At 42.8% G+C, this 21330-nt stretch overlaps 1 protein-coding gene across 1 annotated transcript in view; it reads left to right on the forward strand.

The window, feature by feature from the left end:
* The window catches only part of LOC112219466 (MAP kinase-activated protein kinase 3), a 40128-nt gene extending 19660 nt beyond the window's left edge, over nucleotides 1–20468 (forward strand). Inside the window, exons 2-10 of the mRNA XM_024380735.2 lie at nucleotides 2044–2183; nucleotides 3837–3901; nucleotides 9280–9359; nucleotides 9498–9621; nucleotides 9775–9850; nucleotides 11874–11998; nucleotides 16202–16287; nucleotides 16387–16467; nucleotides 19184–20468. Coding sequence (XP_024236503.1) covers nucleotides 2044–2183; nucleotides 3837–3901; nucleotides 9280–9359; nucleotides 9498–9621; nucleotides 9775–9850; nucleotides 11874–11998; nucleotides 16202–16287; nucleotides 16387–16467; nucleotides 19184–19339 — 933 coding nt within the window. The 3' untranslated portion in view covers nucleotides 19340–20468. The remainder of the gene's footprint in view (nucleotides 1–2043; nucleotides 2184–3836; nucleotides 3902–9279; nucleotides 9360–9497; nucleotides 9622–9774; nucleotides 9851–11873; nucleotides 11999–16201; nucleotides 16288–16386; nucleotides 16468–19183) is intronic.
* The last annotated feature ends 862 nt before the right edge of the window (nucleotides 20469–21330 follow it).

Genomic DNA, 21330 nt, shown 5'->3' on the forward strand with positions numbered 1-21330 from the left:
CAAAGCCTTCTTATCACAGCAAAAGAGTGACAAGACAACTCAGTTTTCTCTGTTTTTGGAAGATGAGGAGAAGATGGAAACAGTTGCATTTTTGACAGACATTACATCACACCTTAATCAACTGAATGTTAATCTGCAGGGACGGTTCAACACAGTGCGTGATATGATAACAGCAGTCCGGGCTTTCCAGAAGAATTTGGAGCTTTTCAAGAATGATCCCCAGGGAGAACTTGTCCACTTCCCAAATCTTCTGCTGCAAACTCAGGGAGACAGATGTTCCCTAACCATGTTGATTTCATCCAGAAGCTGATGGATGAAGGCTCACTTTGATGACTTCACTGTTGGAAGAGAACTGCTGGTGCTCATCCAGAACCCCTTCTTGGTCACATGTGTGGCAAAGTTGTCAGAAGAAGCAAAACAGATCTTCAGATGGGTAGATGTTGCATCACTGCAGATGGAGTTGATTGAGCTGCAAGAAAATGTGTCTTTGAAGGAGCAGACTGGTGATTGTAACCCTGTCACTTTCTGGGGAAAGATGGTGCCTGCAGCTGATGTCCCTGTTCTCAAGAAACTGGCACTATACATCCTGACCATGTTTGGCTCCACATACAGCTGGGAATCAGCCTTCTCCACAATTAACTTTATTACAAACAAATACCGCACCAGGCTCACCAATGAACACCTGCTCCAGTGTCTCAGAGTTGCTCTCACACTTTTGTGCCAAAGTTCAAAGCATTGGCAGGAGACAGAAAGTGTCATTTCTCTCATTAATGCAGTGCAAGACCCAGAGTGACTTATACATGAACATTGCATGGCCCACAGTGACCTTCTGTGCATTCAGATGATTTTTTTTGTTGAATTATCCTTTGTTCTCCAGAAAACGTGCACTTTATTTAAAATAAATACATTAGTTTTATTCAAGGCCCAATGGTTCACAGTGCACCTTTTGCATAGACAATTATGCAACCACTTTTGTTTTTCAGCAATGTTGTAATTCATTCAAATTCTTAGTCTCATTTCATGTATTTAATGTACATTTTATATAACAACATGTTTCCAAAGTCGTAGACGACTATGTTTGTTACTACGCTGTACCACAGCGCCGATAAAGGACAATATCCAACCAGACCTTTGCCACCTCGGGAATTTGTGTCACTGGACCTTTTCAAATAGTAGTTAAGTACTTCTGCTCTAAACACACACATAAAAACACACTAATTCACAATATAAATATGCATCTACCCTAAAATGAAGGATCATTTTTATTATTTTGTGTGAAATGTATATAAAACCTAGTTCCTGCTTCCTCTAGTAACATTGTAAATTTTCAAAAAGGGTTGATGACTGTTTTGGTTGAAGTTTTAACTGTGTATTTTATTAACTGCTCTTAACAACACATGCGTAACTTGGCCACTCATAGGCCATTCAGTTTGGATGGATGATGCCATGAGGATATGATGAGATCTTGTCTCTTAGGACCAAATCCTAACTTTTGTCCACTTTACCTGTGTTAAAAAAATGCATTAGTTGTTCATTGAGGGAGATAGGTTGCCGATTATGACTTCTGTTATCGAATGAGACCTTTAAGTCCGTTTATAGCCAGTCATTCTAAAACCACAGCTTAGATGAAACTCCGTCTCCATCCGCATCCGTACAGTAGCTTCCACATTACTCACCATCCACGTTATCATATAATTGAATCTGTAAAAAGTGTGTTAGAGATTGTGTAAGGTTGTGGTATAGGATGAGTGGTAGCCAGACTGGCTGTGTTGTGTTCTGTTCTCAGCTGGCTGGTCTTGTATCCAGCTGGAGCCCACTCTGTCACTGTCAGCACCCAAAAATATCCTCTGATGGAAGACAGGTGCTATGTCAAGGCCTGCTGTGTGTGTGTGCATGCGTATTCGTGCGTATGTGTGTGTCTATTTCAAGTCAAGGTTTGTGTTTAAGTCATTGCACACACAGGCCCCCTAACATGTATGGTAGGGAACTGAAAGAGGGAAAAATACAATTCCTACCCCACCTCTTCCTGTTTCTCTCTCTCAGATCCTCTATGACAGTCCCAAGGCGAGGCGGGAGGTTGAGCTACACTGGCGGGTGTCGGGGGGGCCATACATCGTTCGCATTCTCAGTCTGTACGAGAACATGCATCATGGGAAGAAGTGCCTGCTCATCATCATGGAATGGTAGGATCCTGCACTGTCAGCTCTTTTACCCAGAATCCTCTGCTCTCTGTGGGAATACAAGTTGTATTGCTCTGTCCTCAGCCACTAGCCATAAACTATTGACATAGTGCCAATCCCTCATAGCTTCTCTTTGACACCATTAGGCTTGATGGAAAGCTCACTCACTTGGCCTTGGTGTGTCTATGCAGGCCAAGTATGTGGCAGGCCTGGGCCATGGCTGGGGCTCCACCTGTGCCTCACAAAAAAATGACACCCGACTCTCTTGATATACTGTAGTATTCTCTCATCCTCTGGTCAATAAACCAAAAGAAATAAAGTACATATGCTATGTGGAAGTTTAAACATGACATGAGCTACATAAACCTCATGTTTAGATGCTGACAATTATTTCCCTTGAGGTGCATTTTCAGAGACATGGGAGTATAGTGCACTGACCAGTCGTAGACAGGGAGCCTGACGGTTCAGAGCTGAGTTAAGGGTGTGTTCTCTGTAAAGTCATTTCTCTTTGTGGTCAGCTCTTTCCTGTCTCAGAGAGGGTCAGAGGAGAGCACCAGCTCAGCTAGCGTAATGAAGGAGAATAGTCAGTAACTGAGTTGGACATAGATGTTGGATTTGGACTTGGATCTCTCTCTTACTCACTTCCTCCATACTCACTCTTTCTATCTCTCACATACACACACACACACACACACACACACACACACACTCACTCAAAAGATCATACACTGAGTGTACAAAACATTAGGAACACCTGCTCTTCCCACGACAGACTGACCAGGTGAATCCATGTGAAAGCTATGATCCATTATTGATGTCACTTGTTAAATCCACTTCAATCAGTGTAGATAAAGGTGAGGAGACAAGTTAAATAAGGATGTTTAATCCTTGACACAATTGAGACTTGGATTGTGTATGTGTGCCATTCAAAGGGTGAATGGGCAAGAAAAAAGATTTAAGTGCTTTTGGTAGTAGGTGCCAGGCGCACTGGTTTGATTTTGTCAAGAACTGTAACGCTGCTGGGTTTTTCACGCTCAACAGTTTCCCGTGTGTATCAAGAATGGTCCACCACCCAAATGACATCCAGTCAACTTGACACAACAGTGGGAAGCATTGGAGTCAACATGGGCCAGTATCCCTTTGTAACGCTTTTGACACCTTGTTGAGTACATGCCCCAATGAATTGAGGCTGTTCTGAGGGCAAAAGGGAGTGCAACTCAATATGAGTACGGTGTTCCTAGTGTTTTGTACACTCAGTGTATAAACAATGCTTTCCACATAACAGAGAGTGATTCACAGTGTTTTTCTAAAGACAGAGATCTTGAAGGAGGGTAGAGGAATTACAGTGTATATGGAATTTTGAATGTCAGTGTGTGTTTGTGTATAATGACAAAATGGGAAGACAGAGGGGGAGATGAAGTGCATTGCATACTGTTCTGTTCCCAGTCAAACGTTGTCCCACTAACATCGTGCTCATCAAGACTGCTTCTAAATGGTTCCCCTTTTCAATGTAATATTTTAGGGCCTTATATTGACGTAGCGGAGATTATCTTGTAGAAACATTTATAATGTGGGAGAGTGATAAGCAGTGTTGTTTTTAGAACTACATGACAGCATCTCAATATTATCTCAATGTGTGTGTTTCTCTGGTTCCAGTATGCAAGGTGGAGAACTGTTCAGCCGGATTCAGGCCAGAGGGGACCAGGCTTTCACTGAGAGAGGTGAGGGGGCTCAGAAGGGAGGGAGCCAGGGAAGGAGGACTGGGCTACATGTTTCTGGGAATGGATGTACTACAGTGCCTTCCAAAAGTATTCATGCCCCTTGGCGTTTTTCCCATTTTGTTGCATTACAACCTGTAATTTAAATAGATTTTTATTTGGATTTCATATAATGGACATACACAAAATAGTCCAAATTGGTGAAGTGAAATTTAAAAAATAACTTGTTTCAAAACATAAAAAACAGGAAAGTGGTGCGTACATATGTATTCACCCCCTTTGCTATGAAGCCCCTAAATAAGATCTGGTGCAACCCATTACCTTCAGAAGTCACATTATTAGTTAAATAAAGTCCACCTGTGTGTAATCTAAGTGTCACATGATGTGTCACATGATCTCAGTATATATACACCTGTTCTGAAAGGCCCCAGAGTCTGCAACACCATTAAGCAAACAGCACCATGAAGACCAAGGAACTCTCCAAACAGGTCAGGGACAAAGTTGTGGAGAAGTACAGATCAGGGTTGAGTTATAAAAAATATCAGAAACTTTGAACATCCCACGGAGCACCATTAAATCCATTATTAAAAAATGGAAAGAATATGGCACCACAACAAATCTGCCAAGAGAGGGCCAACCACCAAAACTCACGGACCAGGCAAGGAGGGCATTAATCAGCGAGGCAACAAAGAGACCAAAGATAAACCTGAAGGAGCTGCAAAGCTCCACAGTGGAGATTGGAGTATCTGTCCGTAGGACTACTTGAAACCGTATACTCCACAGAGCTGGGATTTACAGAAGAGTGGCCAGAAAAGCCATTGCTTAAAGAAAAAAATAAGCAAACACGTTGTGGGAGACTCCCCAAACATGTGGAAGAAAGTACTCTGGTCAGATGAGACTAAAATTGAGCTTTTTGGACTTCAAGGAAATGCTATGTATGGCGCAAACCCAACACCTCTGATCACCCCGAGAACAACATCCCCACAGTGAAGCATGGTGGGGTAACATCATCATGCTGTGGGGATGTTATTCATCGGCAGGGACTTAGAAATTGGTCAGAATGGAAGGAATGATGGATGATGCTAAATACAGGGAAATTCTTGAGGGAAACCTGTTTCAGTCTTCCAGAGATTTGAGACTGGGATGGAGGTTCACTTTTCAGCAGGACAATGGCCCTAAGCATACTGCTAAAGCAACACTTGAGTGGTTTAAGGGGAAACATTTATATGTCTTGGAATAGCCTTGTCAAATCCCAGACCTCAACCAATTGGGTATCTGTGGTATGACTTAAAGATTTCTGTACACCAGCAGAGCCCATCCAACTTGACGGAGCTAGGGGCAGTTTTGCCTTGAAGAATGGGCAAAAATCCCAGTGCCTAGATGTGCCAAGCCTACATAACCCAAGATACTTGCAGCTGTAATTGCTGCAAAAGGTGGCTCTACAAAGTATTGACTTTGGGGGGTGAATAGTTATGCACGTTCAAGTTTTCTGTTTTTTTGTTGTCTTATTTCTTGTTTGTTTCTTCATAGTGGTAGGAATGTTGAGTAAATCAAATGATACAACCCCCCCAAAAAAATATATTTTAATTCCAGGTTGTAAGGCAACAAAATAGGAAAAATGCCAAGGGGGTGAATACTTTTGCAAGCTACTGTATATACTGTATGTGTGACCCCTCTTTCTTCAGGCAGCTTTGTTCTGACACACACACACACACACACAGTTGAAGTCGGAAGTTTACATACACCTTAGCCAAATACATTTAAACTCAGTTTTTCACAATTTTAAGGATGTGAAATGTCAGAATAATAGTAGAGAGAATGATTTATTTCAGCTTTTATTTATTTCATCACATTCCCAGTGGGTCAGAAGTTTACATACACTCAATTAGTATTTGGTAGCATTGCCTTTAAATTGTGTAACTTGGGTCAAACGTTTCAGGTAGCCTTCCACAAACTTCCCACAATAAGTTGGGTGAATTTTGGCCCATTCCTCCTGACAGAGCTGGTGTAACTGAGTCAGGTTTGTAGGCCTCCTTGCTCGCACACACTTTTTCAGTTCTGCCCACAAATGTTCTATAGGATTGAGGTCAGGGGTTTGTGATGGCCACTCCAATACCTTGACTTTGTTGTCCTTAAGCCATTTTGCCACAACTTTGGAAGTATGCTTGGGGTCATTGTCCATTTGGAAGACCCATTTGCGACCAAGGTTTGACTTCCTGACTGATGTCTTGAGATGTTGCTTCAATATATCCACATAATTTTCCTACCTCATGATGCCATCTATTTTGTGAAGTGCACCAGTCCGTCCTGCAGCAAAGAACCCCCACAGCATGATGCTGCCACCCCCCACGGTTGGGAGGGTGTTCTTCGACTTGCAAGCTTCCCCCTTTTTCCTCCAAACATAGCGGTGGTCATTATGGCCAAACAGTTCTACATTTGTTTCATCAGACCAGAAAACATTTCTCCAAAAAGTACGAACTTTGTCCCCCCCCATGTGCAGTTGCAAACCGTAGCCTGGCTTTTTTATGGCTGTTTTTCAGCAGTGGCTTCTTCCTTGCTGAGTGGCCTTTCAGGTTATGTCGATATAGGACTTGTTTTACTGTCGATATAGATACTTTTGTGACTGTTTCCTCCAGCATCTTCACAAGGTCTTTTGCTGTTGTTCTGGGATTGATTTGCACTTCTCGCACCAAAGTATGTTCATCTCTAGGAGACAGAACGCCTCTCCTTCCTGAACGGTGTGACGGCTGCGTGGTCCCACGGTGTTTATACTTGCGTACTATTGTTTGTACAGATGAACGTGGTACCTTCAGGCGTTTTGGAAATTGCTCCCAAGGATGAATCAGACTTGTGGAGGTGTACAATTTCTTTCTGAGGTCTTGGCTGATTTATTTTGATTTTCCCATGAGGCACTGAATTTGAAGGTAAGCCTTGAAATACAACCACAGGTACACCTCCAATTGACTCAAATGATGTCAATTAGCATTCCAAAAGATTGTAAAGCCATGACATCATTTTCTGGAATTTTCCAAGCTATTTAAAGGCACAGTCAACTTAGTGTATGTAAACTTCTGACCCACTGGATTTGTGGTACAGTGAATTATAAGTGAAACAATCTGTCTGTAAACAATTGTTGGAAAACGTTCAAAACTTTGACATAACACATATGGAATCATGTAGTAACCAACAATTTAAAATATATTTTATATTTGAGATTATTTAAATAGCTACCCTTTGCCTTGATGACAGCTTTGCACACTCTTGGCATTCTCTCAACCAGCTTCATGAGGTAGTCACCTGGAAGGCATTTCAATCAACAGGTGTGTCTTCTTAAGCAGCGTAAAAGAGGGGTGGGATGGGGGGGGGCACACAATGCAAATAGTCCGGGTAGCCATTTGATTACCTGTTCAGGATTCTTATGGCTTGGGGGTAAAAACTGTTGAGAAGCCTTTTTGTCCTTGACTTGGCACTCCAGTACCGCTTTCCATGCAGTAGTAGAGAGAACAGTCTATGACTGGGGTGGCTGGGGTCTTTGACAATTTTTAGGGCCTTCCTCTGACACCGCCTGGTGTAGAGGTCCTGGATGGCAGGAAGCTTAGCCCCAGTGAAGTACTGGGCTGTACGCACTACCCTATATAGTGCCTTGCGGTCAGAGGCCGAGCAATTGCCGTACCAGGCAGTGACGCAACCAGTCAGGATGCTCTCGATGTTGCAGCTGTAGAACCTTTTGAGGATCTCAGGACCCATGCCAAATCTTTTTAGTTTCCTGAGGGGGAATAGGCTTTGTCGTGCCCTCTTCATGACTGTCTTGGTGTGTTTGAACCATTCTAGTTTGTTGTTGATGTGGACACCAAGGAACTTGAAGCTCTCAACCTGCTCCACTACAGCCTCGTCGATGAGATTGGGGGCGTGCTCGGTCCTCCTTTTTCTGTAGACCACATTCATCTCCTTAGTCTTGGTTATGTTGAGGGATAGGTTGTTATTATGGCACCAGGTCTCTGACCTCCTCCCTATAGGCTGTCTCGTCGAGTAGGTGTTCTACAACTTTTGACCGGTAGTGTATATGATACACCCACACAATGGCAACACAATGACTATTTTCCTCCAAGTTAGTAGAATTGATTAAATCTAAAGATATTTGTCAAAAATGGATTAGAATGTAAAAAGGTACAAATGTAAGGACATAGAAATTACCACAAAGGACACAATGAACTACCAGATGACCACAGACTAATACTGGACCTATAAAACCCTGATACTAATTTTAAACAGGAATAATATTAAAACCTCAAAATGAGAAAAGGATTCGAATAATTTAAAAAATCTACAGTATTGCAATTGTACATCTGTATATCAAATATGAATCAAACCCTGTAGACAAGTAAAGCCATGGGAAACGTACAGTAGCTAACTACTTTCCCAACCTTGAACCCTAGAAAGCTGAAGCTAGTTTGAAACTGGTACCTGTATATATACTGTACCTAATAGCCAGCCGACAGTAAAGTTAAAACACTTGAGAGCTCTAAGCTAGAGTTTTACAAACAATAAAAAGCTTGGGACGCCCCGAAAATAATAATTTTGGCTGACATTCTGCTAAATTTGTCATCGATTAAACACTTGATCTCAATAAAGTTTTCTGTTCCCAAAACTAGAATCTGTCACGAAAAGAGTGGACTAAGTTTTGTAGACTTTACCCTTTGCCAAGGTTTCAAAAAATTGCGTTAAGGAGTGCAAGGGAAAATTGAGTTACTGCGCAAGTGCACTTCACAGAGTAGGCGTTCCCTAACGGAAATGTACAAATACATGCTAGAACGGGCCAATAGGATCTTGCTAGCTGGTGCTTGGCTCTGCCCGCCTCCTTGCTTGTTTTGCCAACTATGATTTTCTCCCATTGGAAATGACAGGCTGTGGTCTATCTTGGGTTAGTTATAAAAATCTTTGCTGTATTGACTAGCTTGGCTATCCAGCAGTTTGTTTGTCTGTCCCTCGAGCATGATGGAAAATCTGATGAACCACAACATTTTAAGAGAATAGCGAGTGAAAAGAAGCTGGCTACACTCATATTGTTCCAGACTATTAAACAAAAAGTTCATTGAACAATAAACGTTGGTATCTCAACACTCTTAGCGAACTCTGTCATTGTTTCCCAAGATCACCTCAGCCCAATCTGCGTGTACCCGGCCAATATTCTTGGCGCCTGTGCCACACCGTAAGTGGACGCAGACAGTTCTGTACGTGGGCACAGGCAGGTCCAAAGTACGGACATGAGCATGGCACACATAATAAACTGAACACAGTCTTTACAGGGGGTTACACACTGTATGTTTAATGTTACATACAGTGCTGTCCTGAAACTGTGTCTCTCTGCTCTCCTCTTCTAGAGGGCTCAGAGATCATGCGGGATATTGGCACGGCCATCGAGTTCCTCCACAACATGAACATCGCACACAGAGACATTAAGGTGAGCAATGTGACTCACACACACAGATCAAGATAAGAGCAACAGATAGTGACAAACAGAGTTGGCATGCATTTATTAATACTATGTATAAACAGTGACATGTTTAATGATGGATACATTTCACTTCCTCTCCCTTAGCCTGAGAACCTGCTGTACACCCATCAGGAGCGCAATGGTACTCTCAAACTGACAGACTTTGGCTTCGCCAAGGAGACCACGCACAACCTCCTGCAGACCCCCTGCTACACCCCTTACTACGTGGGTAAGTTACTATACTACTATAGGAATAGGAATATATGTGACAATCAGATTTATTACACTATATTATGCATACTTTGGACTTAAGTGGTTTCCATCATGTAATTGTATTTTCCGTCTGTCTGTCTCTATTTGTGTGTGTTTCCATGTTGATAAGCCCCTGAGGTTTTGGGCCCGGAGAAATATGACAAGTCGTGTGACATGTGGTCTCTGGGTGTCATCATGTACATCCTGTGAGTACTGTGTGTGTGTGTGTGTGTGTGTGTGTGTGTGTGTGTGTGTGTGTGTGTGTGTGTGTGTGTGTGTGTGTGTGTGTGTGTGTGTGTGTGTGTGCACGCGTGTGTGCGTGTGTGTGTTGGTTGGTTGGTTCTTCTCCCTCGTGGGGACATTTCCCACGTCCACATGAGGACAAAGGCTATTTTAAGCTTAGGGGTTAAGGTTAGGGTTACAATTAGGGTAAGGGATTAGGATTTAGGTTTAAGGTTTGGGTTAAGGTTGGGGTAAGGGTAGGGTTAGGTCCCCACGATGATAGAAGAGCATAACTTGTGTGTGTTAGATTTCCTGTGTGTGCATATACAGTACATACAGTGGGGAGAACAAGTATTTGATACACTGCCGATTTTGCAGGTTTTCCTACTTACAAAGCATGTAGAGGTCTGTAATTTTTATCATAGGTACACTTCAACTGTGAGAGACGGAATCTAAAACCAAAATCCAGATAATCACATTGTATGATTTTTAAGTAATTCATTTGCATTTTATTGCATGACATAAGTATTTGATACATCAGAAAAGCAGAACTTAATATTTGGTACAGAAACCTTTGTTTGCAATTACAGAGATCATACGTTTCCTGTAGTTCTTGACCAGGTTTGCACACACTGCAGTAGGGATTTTGGCCCACTCCCCCTGAAGGATCTGGAGAAGGTCTGTCTCCAGATCCTTCAGGTTTCGGCGTGTCGCTGGGCAATACGGACTTTCAGCTCCCTCCAAAGATTTTCTATTGGGTTCAGGTCTGGAGACTGGCTAGGCCACTCCAGGACCTTGAGATGCTTCTTAAGGAGCCACTCCTTAGTTGCCCTGGCTGTGTGTTTCGGGTCGTTGTCATGCTGGATGACCCAGCCACAACCCATCTTCAATGCTCTTACTGAGGGAAGGGATTGTTGGCCAAGATCTCGCAATACATGGCCCCATCCATCCTCCCCTCAATATGGTGCAGTCGTCCTGTCCCCTTTGCAGAAAGGCATCCCCAAAGAATAATGTTTCCACCTCCATGCTTCACGGTTGGGATGGTGTTCTTGGGGTTGTACTCATCCTTCTTCTTCCTCCAAACACGGTGAGTGGAGTTTAGACCAAAAAGCTCTATTTTTGTCTCATCAGACCACATGACCTTCTCCCATTCCTCCTCTGGATCATCCTGATGGTCATTGGCAAACTTCAGACGGGCCTGGACATGCACTGGCTTGAGCAGTGGGACCTTGCGTGGGCTGCAGGATTTTAATCCATGACGGCGTAGTGTGTTACTAATGGTTTTCTTTGAGGCTGTGGTCCCAGCTCTCTTCAGGTCATTGACCAGGTCCTGCCGTGTAGTTCTGGGCTGATCCCTCACCTTCCTCATGATCATGGAGCCCCAGAACTAGGGTGATTGACCGTCATCTTGAACTTCTTCCATTTTCTAATAATTGCGCCAACAGTTGTTGCCTTCTCACCAAGCTGCTTGCCTTTTATCCTGTATCCCATCCCAGCCTTGTGCAGGGCTACAATTTTATCCCTGATGTCCTTACACAGCTCTCTGGTCTTGGCCATTGTGGAGAGGTTGGAGTCTGTTTGATTGAGTGTGTGGACAGGTGTCTTTTATACAGGTAACGAGTTCAAACAAGTGCAGTTAATACAGGTAATGAGTGGAGAACAGGAGGGCTTCTTAAAGAAAAACTAACAGGTCTGTGAGAGCCAGAATTCTTACTGGTTGGTAGGTGATCAAATACTTATGTCATGCAATAAAATGCAAATTAATTACTTAAAAATCATACAATGTGATTTTCTGGATTTTGGTTTTAGATTCCGTCTCTCACAGTTGAAGTGTACCTACGATAAAAATGACAGACCTCTACATGCTTTGTAAGTAGGAAAACCTGCAAAATCAGCAGTGTATCAAATACTTGTTCTCCCCACTGTACATAGTATATAATCAAGGGTTAGGGTTAAGTCAGTGCAACTTAATAACGATCAACCTCTACACAATTGTCTCCTCTGCAGGCTGTGTGGGTTCCCTCCATTCTATTCCAACACAGGCCAAGCCATCTCTCCAGGGATGAAGCGGAGAATCAGGCTGGGCCAGTACGAGTTCCCAAAACCTGAGTGGGCTGAAGTGTCAGAGGAAGGTGAGACTGGCTTTTGTTTAGTTAGTATAGCGTTGCATTCCTCCAATGACTTCAGTCCCAGGGACCTTTTACTCTAGAAAACATAAGCAAACTTCTAAATAGTCAGTTTCACAGCACAACACTCATGCAAAAGCACACACAGACATACACAAGGCACAAAAACACAGAATAGCAGCTCTTAAATTCCAGGAATAATTTGACTGAATCTCAGAAGTCACACTGGTAGGGCATCCTACTCGCTTCATACCGCTCAGGAAGGAGACAGGTTCTGTCTCCTAGAGATGAACATACTTTGGTGCGAGAAGTGCAAATCAATCCCAGAACAACAGCAAAGGACCTTGTGAAGATGCTAGAGGAAACAGGTACAAAAGTATCTATATCTACAGTAAAATGAGTCCTATATCGACATAACCTTAAAGGCCGCTCAGCAAGGACTACGGTTTGCAACTGCACATGGGGACAAAGATCGTACTTTTTGGAGAAATGTCCTCTGGTCTGATGAAACAAAAATAGAACTGTTTGGCCATAATGACCATCGTTATGTTTGGTACCAGATCAATGTGGAGCTATATACAGGTTGTACCAGATCAATGTGGAGCTATATACAGGGATTACCAGTACCAGATCAAAGTGGAGCTATATACAGGGAGTACCAGTACCAGATCACTGTGGAGCTATATACAGGAGTACCAGTACCAGATCAGTGTGGAGCTCTATACAGGGAGTACTAGATCAATGTGGAACTATATACAGGAGTACCAGTACCAGATCAATGTGAAGCTATATGCAGGGAGTACCAGTACCAGATCAATGTGGAGCTATATACAGGGAGTACCAGTACCAGATCAATGTGGAGCTATATACAGGGAGTACCAGTACCATATCAATGTGGAGCTACAGTGCCTTGCGAAAGTATTCGGCCCCCTTGAACTTTGCAAACTTTTGCCACATTTCGTGCTTCAAACATAAAGATATAAAACTGTATTTTTTTGTGAAGAATCAACAACAAGTGGGACACAATCATGAAGTGGAATGACATTTATTGGATATTTCAAACTTTTTTAACAAATCAAAAACTGAAAAATTGGGCGTGCAAAATTATTCGGGCCCTTTACTTTCAGTGCAGCAAACTCTCTCCAGAAGTTCAGTGAGGATCTCTGAATGATCCAATGTTGACCTAAATGACTAATGATGATAAATACAATCCACCTGTATGTAATCAAGTCTCCGTATAAATGCACCTGCACTGTGATAGTCTCAGAGGTCCGTTAAAAGCGCAGAGAGCATCATGAAGAACAAGGAACACACCAGGCAGGTCCGAGATACTGTTATGAAGAAGTTTAAAGCCGGATTTGGATACAAAAAGACTTCCCAAGCTTTAAACATCCCAAGGAGCACTGTGCAAGCGATAATATTGAAATGGAAGGAGTATCAGACCACTGCAAATCTACCAAGACCTGGCCGTCCCTCTAAACCTTCAGCTCATACAAGGAGAAGACTGATCAGAGATGCAGCCAAGAGGCCCATGATCACTCTGGATGAACTGCAGAGATCTACAGCTGAGGTGGGAGACTCTGTCCATAGGACAACAATCAGTAGTATATTGCACAAATCTGGCCTTTATGGAAGAGTGGCAAGAAGAAAGCCATTTCTTAAAGATATCCATAAAAAGTGTTGTTTAAAGTTTGCCACAAGCCACCTGGGAGACACACCAAACATGTGGAAGAAGGTGCTCTGGTCAGATGAAACCAAAATTTAACTTTTTGGCAACAATGCAAAACGTTATGTTTGGCGTAAAAGCAACACAGCTCATCACCCTGAACACAACATCCCCACTGTCAAACATGGTGGTGGCAGCATCATGGTTTGGGGATGCTTTTCTTCAGCAGGGACAGGGAAGATGGTTAAAATTGATGGGAAGATGGATGGAGCCAAATACAGGACCATTCTGGAAGAAAACCTGATGGATTCTGCAAAAGACCTGAGACTGGGACGGAGATTTGTCTTCCAACAAGACAATGATCCAAAACATAAAGCAAAATCTACAATGGAATGGTTCAAAAATAAACATATCCAGGTGTTAGAATGGCCAAGTCAAAGTCCAGACCTGAATCCAATCGAGAATCTGTGGAAAGAACTGAAAACTGCTGTTCACAAATGCTCTCCATCCAACCTCACTGAGCTCGAGCTGTTTTGCAAGGAGGAATGGGGAAAAAAATTCAGTCTCTCAATGTGCAAAACTGATAGAGACATACCCCAAGCGACTTACAGCTGTAATCGCAGCAAAAGGTGGCGCTACAAAGTATTAACTTAAGGGGGCTGAATAATTTTGCACGCCCAATTTTTCAGTTTTAGATTTGTTAAAAAAGTTTGAAATATCCAATAAATGTCGTTCCACTTCATGATTGTGTCCCACTTGTTGTTGATTCTTCACAAAAAAATACAGTTTTATATCTTCATGTTTGAAGCCTGAAATGTGGCAAAAGGTCGCAAAGTTCAAGGGGGCCGAATACTTTCGCAAGGCACTCTATATACAGGGAGTATCAGTACCATATCAATGTACAGAGATACGAGGAATTTTAGGTAGATATGTACATGAAGGCAGGGTAAAGTATCTAGGCATCAGGATAGACAATAATAAGAGTAAAATAAGGAACAGAGAAGCAGCAGGAAATTATTTGTGTAAAACTGTGTGTGTGTATGTGTATGGGTGTGTGCGTGCTTGCGTGTGTACATATGTAATGTATGTGAATGTGTGTGGGTTTTGTTTTTGTGTGGGAGTGTAAATGTATTGTGTGAGTGTGTATATGGTGTGTATAAATGTCATCACACTCCCTCATCTGATTGGTCAAGTAGGCGGGTCTTCTGACTTTGTGGCTGTGATAACTAGTGACGACCACTCGAGGAGGCAGACTCAATGCTACAGGACTGTTTTGAGAATACTGATACTGTATGTTCAAATATTCATCCACCCAGGACTCATCCGTCCACACTGAGAAATATACATTGTCAGTCACAGACGTCATTAGAAAATGTGTTGTTGATGTTGTACCCATAATAGCAATCCAGACATACCCCAACCAAAAACCCTGGATGAACCTCAATGACTCGGTCGCGCGCAACGCTTACAAGGCAAGCAGGTACGAGCTCCGCGAATCCATTAGGGATGCAAAAGACAATACAGACTCAAACTTAAATTGATGACAATCACGAACTACAAAGGCAAATCCAACTGTGTGGTGCCCACCCCCCCAGACGAGCTTAACACATTCTATGCTCGCTTCGAGTCAGACAATCCGGAGCTGCCCAGGAAGACTCTTACTGCTCTGGAAGACCAGGTGCTTTCGCTCTACGAGGCTGACATGAGAACTCTCAAAAGAGTGAATACTCACAAATCCGCCAGGCCATATGGGATCCCTGGCCTCAGAGTGTGTGCTGACCAGCTGGCAGGCATCTTCTCTGACATTTTCAACCTGTCCCTGTCCCAAGCTGTAGTCCCCAAACAAGGTGACATGACCAAATGACTATCGCCCCATCGCACTCACCCCGGTCATCATGAAGGGCTTTGAGAGGCTGGTCATGGCCCACATCAAGGCCAGCATGCCAGGAACACTGGACTCAGTCCAATTTGCCTACCGCTCCAATAGATCCACAGAAGAAGCCATTTCCATCGCTATTGACACATTCGTAACACATCTGGACAAGACAAACACCTATGTGAGAACGCTGTTCATTGACTACAGTTCAGCATTCAACACTATTGTTCCTTTCAAACTCAGAGCCCTGGGTCTGGACACCGCCCTCTGCAACTGGATCCTGCACTTCCTGACGAGCAGACCACAGGCTGTGAGGATTGACAACAACACCTCCTCCACACTGACTGTTAACGCAGGGCCCCCCCAGGGGTGTGTCCTCAGCTCTCTGCTGCACTCCCTGTTCAGCCATGACTGCGTGGCTTTGCATGACACCAACTCCATCAACAGGTTTGCTGACGACACCATGGTTGTTTGCCTGATAACCAACAACGACTAGTCAGCCTATAGGGAGAAGGTAAATGAACTGGCATTGTGGTGCCAGGACCACAGCCTCTCCCACAATGTCAGCAAAACAAAGGAGTTGATTGTTGACGCATAGGTAAGCATGCACAAATGTGTCTTTCATTGAATGTTGACTCCTTTCCTCTTATTGCTTTTCCTCTTTCAGCCAAACAGTTGATCAATCAGCTGCTGAAGACAGACCCCAATGAGAGAATGACCATCACACAGTTTACGAACCACCCCTGGATCAATGTGAGTGTGTGCACGCCTGTGTGTGAAAGTGTGCATTAGTTCATGTATGTCAGTCTGTAACATCATGCCTGATGGTGTGTCTGTGTTCTGTCATTGCAGCAGTCCATGGTTGTTCCCTCCACACCGCTCCACACCACACGGGTCCTGACTGAGGACAGAGAGATGTGGGATGACGTGAAGGTCAGAATCAGACCAGCACTGACACCTTCTGGCCATCCAGGGACTTACATCTCTTCCCAGGATCAGCAGAATCAAATCAAATCCAATTGTATTTGTCACGTGCCGAAATAACAACAGGTGTAGGGCCTTACCGTGAAATGCTTACAAGCCGTTAACCAGCTATGCAGTTCAAGAAATAGAGTTAAGAAAATATTTACTAAACTAAAGTAAAAAATAAAATAAAATGTTAAAAATAAAATAACAATAAAGAGGCTATATACAGGGCTTCCGGTACCGAGTCAATGCGAGTAGCAGCAGTGTAAAAACAAAGGGGGGTGTCAATGTAAATAGTCCGGGTGGCCGGAGTCTTATGTCTTGGGGTAGAAGCTGTTAAGGAACCTTTTGGACCTAGACTTGGTGCTCCGGTACTGCTTGCCGTGCGTCAGCAGAGAGTTGGGTGACTGGAGTCTGTAGTGTCATGGCTGTAGTGCCACGACACTAAAGCCCCGTCAATGTGAATGGAGGCGTGTTTGGCCCTCCTTTTCTATAGTCCACAATCAGGTCCTTTGTTTTGTTCACGTTGAGGTAGAGGTTGTTGCATCGACAAATTTTCTTGTTTGCTTATGGCCTTATACAGCTCATTGAGTGCGGTCTTAGTGCCAGTATCGGTTTGTGGTGGTAAATAGACTGCTACGAAAAGTATAGATGAAAACTCTCGGTAGATAATGTTGTCTACAGCTTATCATGAGGTACTCTACCTCAGGCAAGCAATATCTCGAGACTTCCTTAAAAACTTCTTGCGACTCTCAAACCCGGATCCGGGAGCGTAAATCATCGCCTCAAACTAATTAGCATAACGCAGCGGACATAAATCTTCCTAGAAAATCTTCCTATTCATGAAAATCACAAATGAAATATATTGAGACACAGCGTAGCCTTTTGTTAATCACACTGTCATCTCAAATTTTCAAAATATGCTTTACAGCCAACGCTAGACAAGCATTTGTGTAAGTTTATCATGGCATAATGCTATGCTAGGCTCTGCTAGCAGCAGGCAATCAAATTAAATCATTTACCTTTGAAGAACTTCGGATGTTTTAACTCAGGAGACTCCCAGTTAGATAGCAAATGTTCCTTTTTTCCAAAAATATTATTTTTGTAGGCGAAATAGCTCCCGTTTGTTCTTCACGTTTGGCTGAGAAACTGACGGGAAAATGCGGTCACTACAAAGCCGAACTTTTTTCCAAATTAACTCCATAATATCGACAGAAACATGGCAAACGTTGTTTAGAATCAATCCTCAAGGTGTTTTTCACATCTCTATTTGATAATATATCCGTCGGGACAATTGGTTTCTCATTATAAGCGATTGGAATAATGGCTACCTCAGTACTTTACGCAAGATTTTCTGCGGGAGCCGTCGTGTGACCACTTGCTCGATGTGGTCCCTTATGGCTATTCTTCAACATAAATGCGTAAAAAGACGTCACAATGCTGTAGACACCTTGGGGAATACGTAGAAAGCGTAAGCTCATTCGTAGCCCATTCACAGCCATATAAGGAGTCATTGGCATGAAGTGCTTTCAAAAAATGCGGCACTTCCTGATTGGATTTTTATCTGGGTTTCGCCTGTAACATCAGTTCTGTTGCACTCACAGACAATATCTTTGCAGTTTTGGAAACGTCAGAGTGTTCTCTATCCAAAGCTGTCAATTATATGCATAGTCAAGCATCTTGTCATGACAAAATATCCCGTTTAAAACGGGAACATTTTTTATCCTAAAATGAAAATACTGCCCCCTAGTCACAAAAGGTTAATGGGTATTGACAAATAGACACACACCCCCACCCCTCACCTGCCAGCTGTATATTATTTATGTCGTCGTTCAGCCAAGAATCTGTGAAACATAAGATATTACAGTTTTTAATGTCCTGTTGGTACGATAGTCTCAAAACGGAGATCATCCAGTTTACTCTCCAGTGATTGCCTGTAGAACGAATGGTAGAGGTGGGTTACCCACTCGCAGACTAATTCTCTCAAGGCACCCCGATTGCCACCCCCTGTATTTCTGTCTTTTCTTCACATGAATGGCGGGGATTGAACCTAGTCTCAGAGAAGCAGTATATCCTTTGCGTCAAACTCATTAAAGAAAAAAATATTAGTCCAGTTCGAGGTGAGTAATCACTGTTCTGATATCCAGAAGCTCTCTTTGGTCATAAGAGACAGTAGAGGCAACATTAAGTACAAAATAAGTTACAAACAATGCGAAAAAAAACACAAAATAGCACAGTTGGTTAGGAGCCCATAAAACGGCAGCCATCCCCTCCGGCGCCATTGAGTTTACATCCAGACAACATTTGAAATACGGTTGATATTATGAACATTACACATGGTTTTCCCATGTAGATATCTCAAAATATGAGTGGAATTTCATTCCTTTTGTGGAATTCATGTGAAATGGAATTGCTCCCAATCTTTGGAGTTGACCCTGGAGTGGTTGACCTTCCACAAGTGGAGGCAGACATCACAGTCTGGTTTGAGAACATGTTTATTAACAGAGGGCTTATTCCCTCCTCTTTATTATGCTGTATATTCAGAGCAGAGCTTTAACTTCTGTCTATCTACCATCTCCTATTTATCTATCATGAAATTCAACCTCCCTCACTCTGAATCTTGTTATTTCTCTTTCTTCTCTATTTCCCTCTCTCCTAACTCCTTACACTCTGTGTACTATAGGATGAGATGACCAGTGCTCTGGCCACCATGCGTGTGGATTACGACCAGGTGAAGATCAAAGACCTGGACACTTCCAGCAACCCTCTGCTCAACAAGAGGCGCAAGAAGGCCGCTGCCGGGGGCAAATTGGGAGGCACCGTCTGCAACAGCCAGTGAGAGACTGACATGGGAGGGAAACCACACCCGGAACAGCAGAAAAAGTGGAAGGGAAGCCCAGAGGAAGGAGGGTAGATACAACTGGAACAGCTGAGAGGAAAAATGTTGTGGGAGGTCTGGGCAGGAATGTGTAGAAGAGACTTAGCATGCGGTACTGCTAGGGAAAAGCAGGGAAATGTGATTTGAAGCTTCTCAGCAATCAGTTGAACTGAAGGACACATGAAGTGATGACAAGGTCTGCATCTCTTATCAGCAGGCCTTCATACTGTAGGCCTTCCATAATTTTAACTTGATTGTGTTTTTGTGTATGTGCGTGTTAATTTGAACAGTTGTTCAGGATCTGCTCTATATAAGTTCATGTATATTTTTTGTGTGTGTTGGTAAGGGAGAACGGGGTTGGTTGTCTCACGGGTTGGTTGTCACAGTGCCAATTACTCCCAATCTAAATGGCAATGTGTCATTTGTAAGGTAAAAATGTGTGAATTATTTGAAGGAATTCATCCAGCTGATCAATACATGTCAGCATGACAAAGCATTGAGATGAGGGGAATTTATGTTTTTCATAGGTGGAGGTAAAATATATATATATATATTGCTATTTTCTTTGTAAATGTTTGTGGGAGTATCCATGAACAATTATGTTTGTTGAAAAGAGGAAAGGGAGAACTATATTTCAAACATATTTCTGAGTTCCAAGGTCAAGCCATGTGGTAGCCAGCATCTTAGTTAGCTTTGGGGAGCTGGTTGGGGTTGGTTGTCACTATCAACTCCATTATAATAAATCCCAAGCTCTTTTGTGCTTGTGCTATAAAGAGCTCATTTAGTTTCCTCTCCCTCACACACATTTTTTTCAAACACACACAAACACACAAATTTACTCAAAATGCCATATTTTATTCTCACGGCATAAAATGCTGAATTTTATTCAGAATATCGTTTGATCAAAAAAAGGCTGTTTCTAAGACTATACTATATTGCTTAATTTCCTGTTACAAAAGCCATAAGCTACCAGCAAACAGGCACTGTCCCACTGGGCACACACTGGTTGAATCAACATTGTTTCCACATCATTCAGTACGACAGGTAGCCTAGTGGTTAAAGCTTAGAGCCTGTAACCGAAAGGTTGCTGGATCAAATCCCTGAGCTGACAAGGTAAAAAGCTGTCGTTCTGCTCCTGAACAAGGCAGTTAACCCACTGTTCCTAGGCTGTCATTGAAAATAAGAATTTGTTCTTAACTGACTTGCCTAGTTAAATAAAGGTAAAAAAAAAAAAAATCCATTCAATGAATTGATGTCTGTGCTCAGTGGGGTGTGACATCCAATCCCATGAGTGTATTTGATGGATTATAACTACATGTTGGAATAATTCATGAGGATAGAAAACATTTGAAGCCAATACCTTGGTCTTTCTCCTAATATTGAAAAGAGTTTATAAGATCTACTGGTGCTGAGAAATACACACAAGACCAACCCCGGTCTCCCCTAATGAAGATGAGCTGTGCTGGATCGCCTATCCATTTCAGGTTCTTTCTCTTTCCAAAGCACAATAGAGGAGCACAGATCATACACCTGAAAACATGGGTGCATGGTGGAAATGATGATGAGACAGGTAACGAGACAGACCAACCATTGACTGTCAGTGAAGCCATCACACTCTAGTCTAGATTATCTGTGCTGTTTTGTTACAACGTCTGTTTTTTGGTCCTTTTTTCAGCGATTAAAACGAACTTTGGAACATTTTTGTCCTGTCAATTGCTTATGGCCTAAAATAGAGTCATGGCAGTCTCACACACACAGAATTGTCTCACAGGCATCAAAGTCAACACAGGAAACTCACATCATCTGACAAGTTTCCTCAAAAGGGTCTTCTTCACAACTAACTGGATGTCATTACTTAAAAGTTAGATGCTGGCTGGTAATTATAGTCTAAAACAGGCTTAAAACAGGTACCTTTGTAGGCTTGCTTGTACACACTACAATAACAAACTGTT

Source organism: Oncorhynchus tshawytscha, linkage group LG02 (genome assembly GCF_018296145.1).
Source record: "Oncorhynchus tshawytscha isolate Ot180627B linkage group LG02, Otsh_v2.0, whole genome shotgun sequence".
Taxonomy (NCBI): Eukaryota; Metazoa; Chordata; class Actinopteri; order Salmoniformes; family Salmonidae; genus Oncorhynchus; species Oncorhynchus tshawytscha.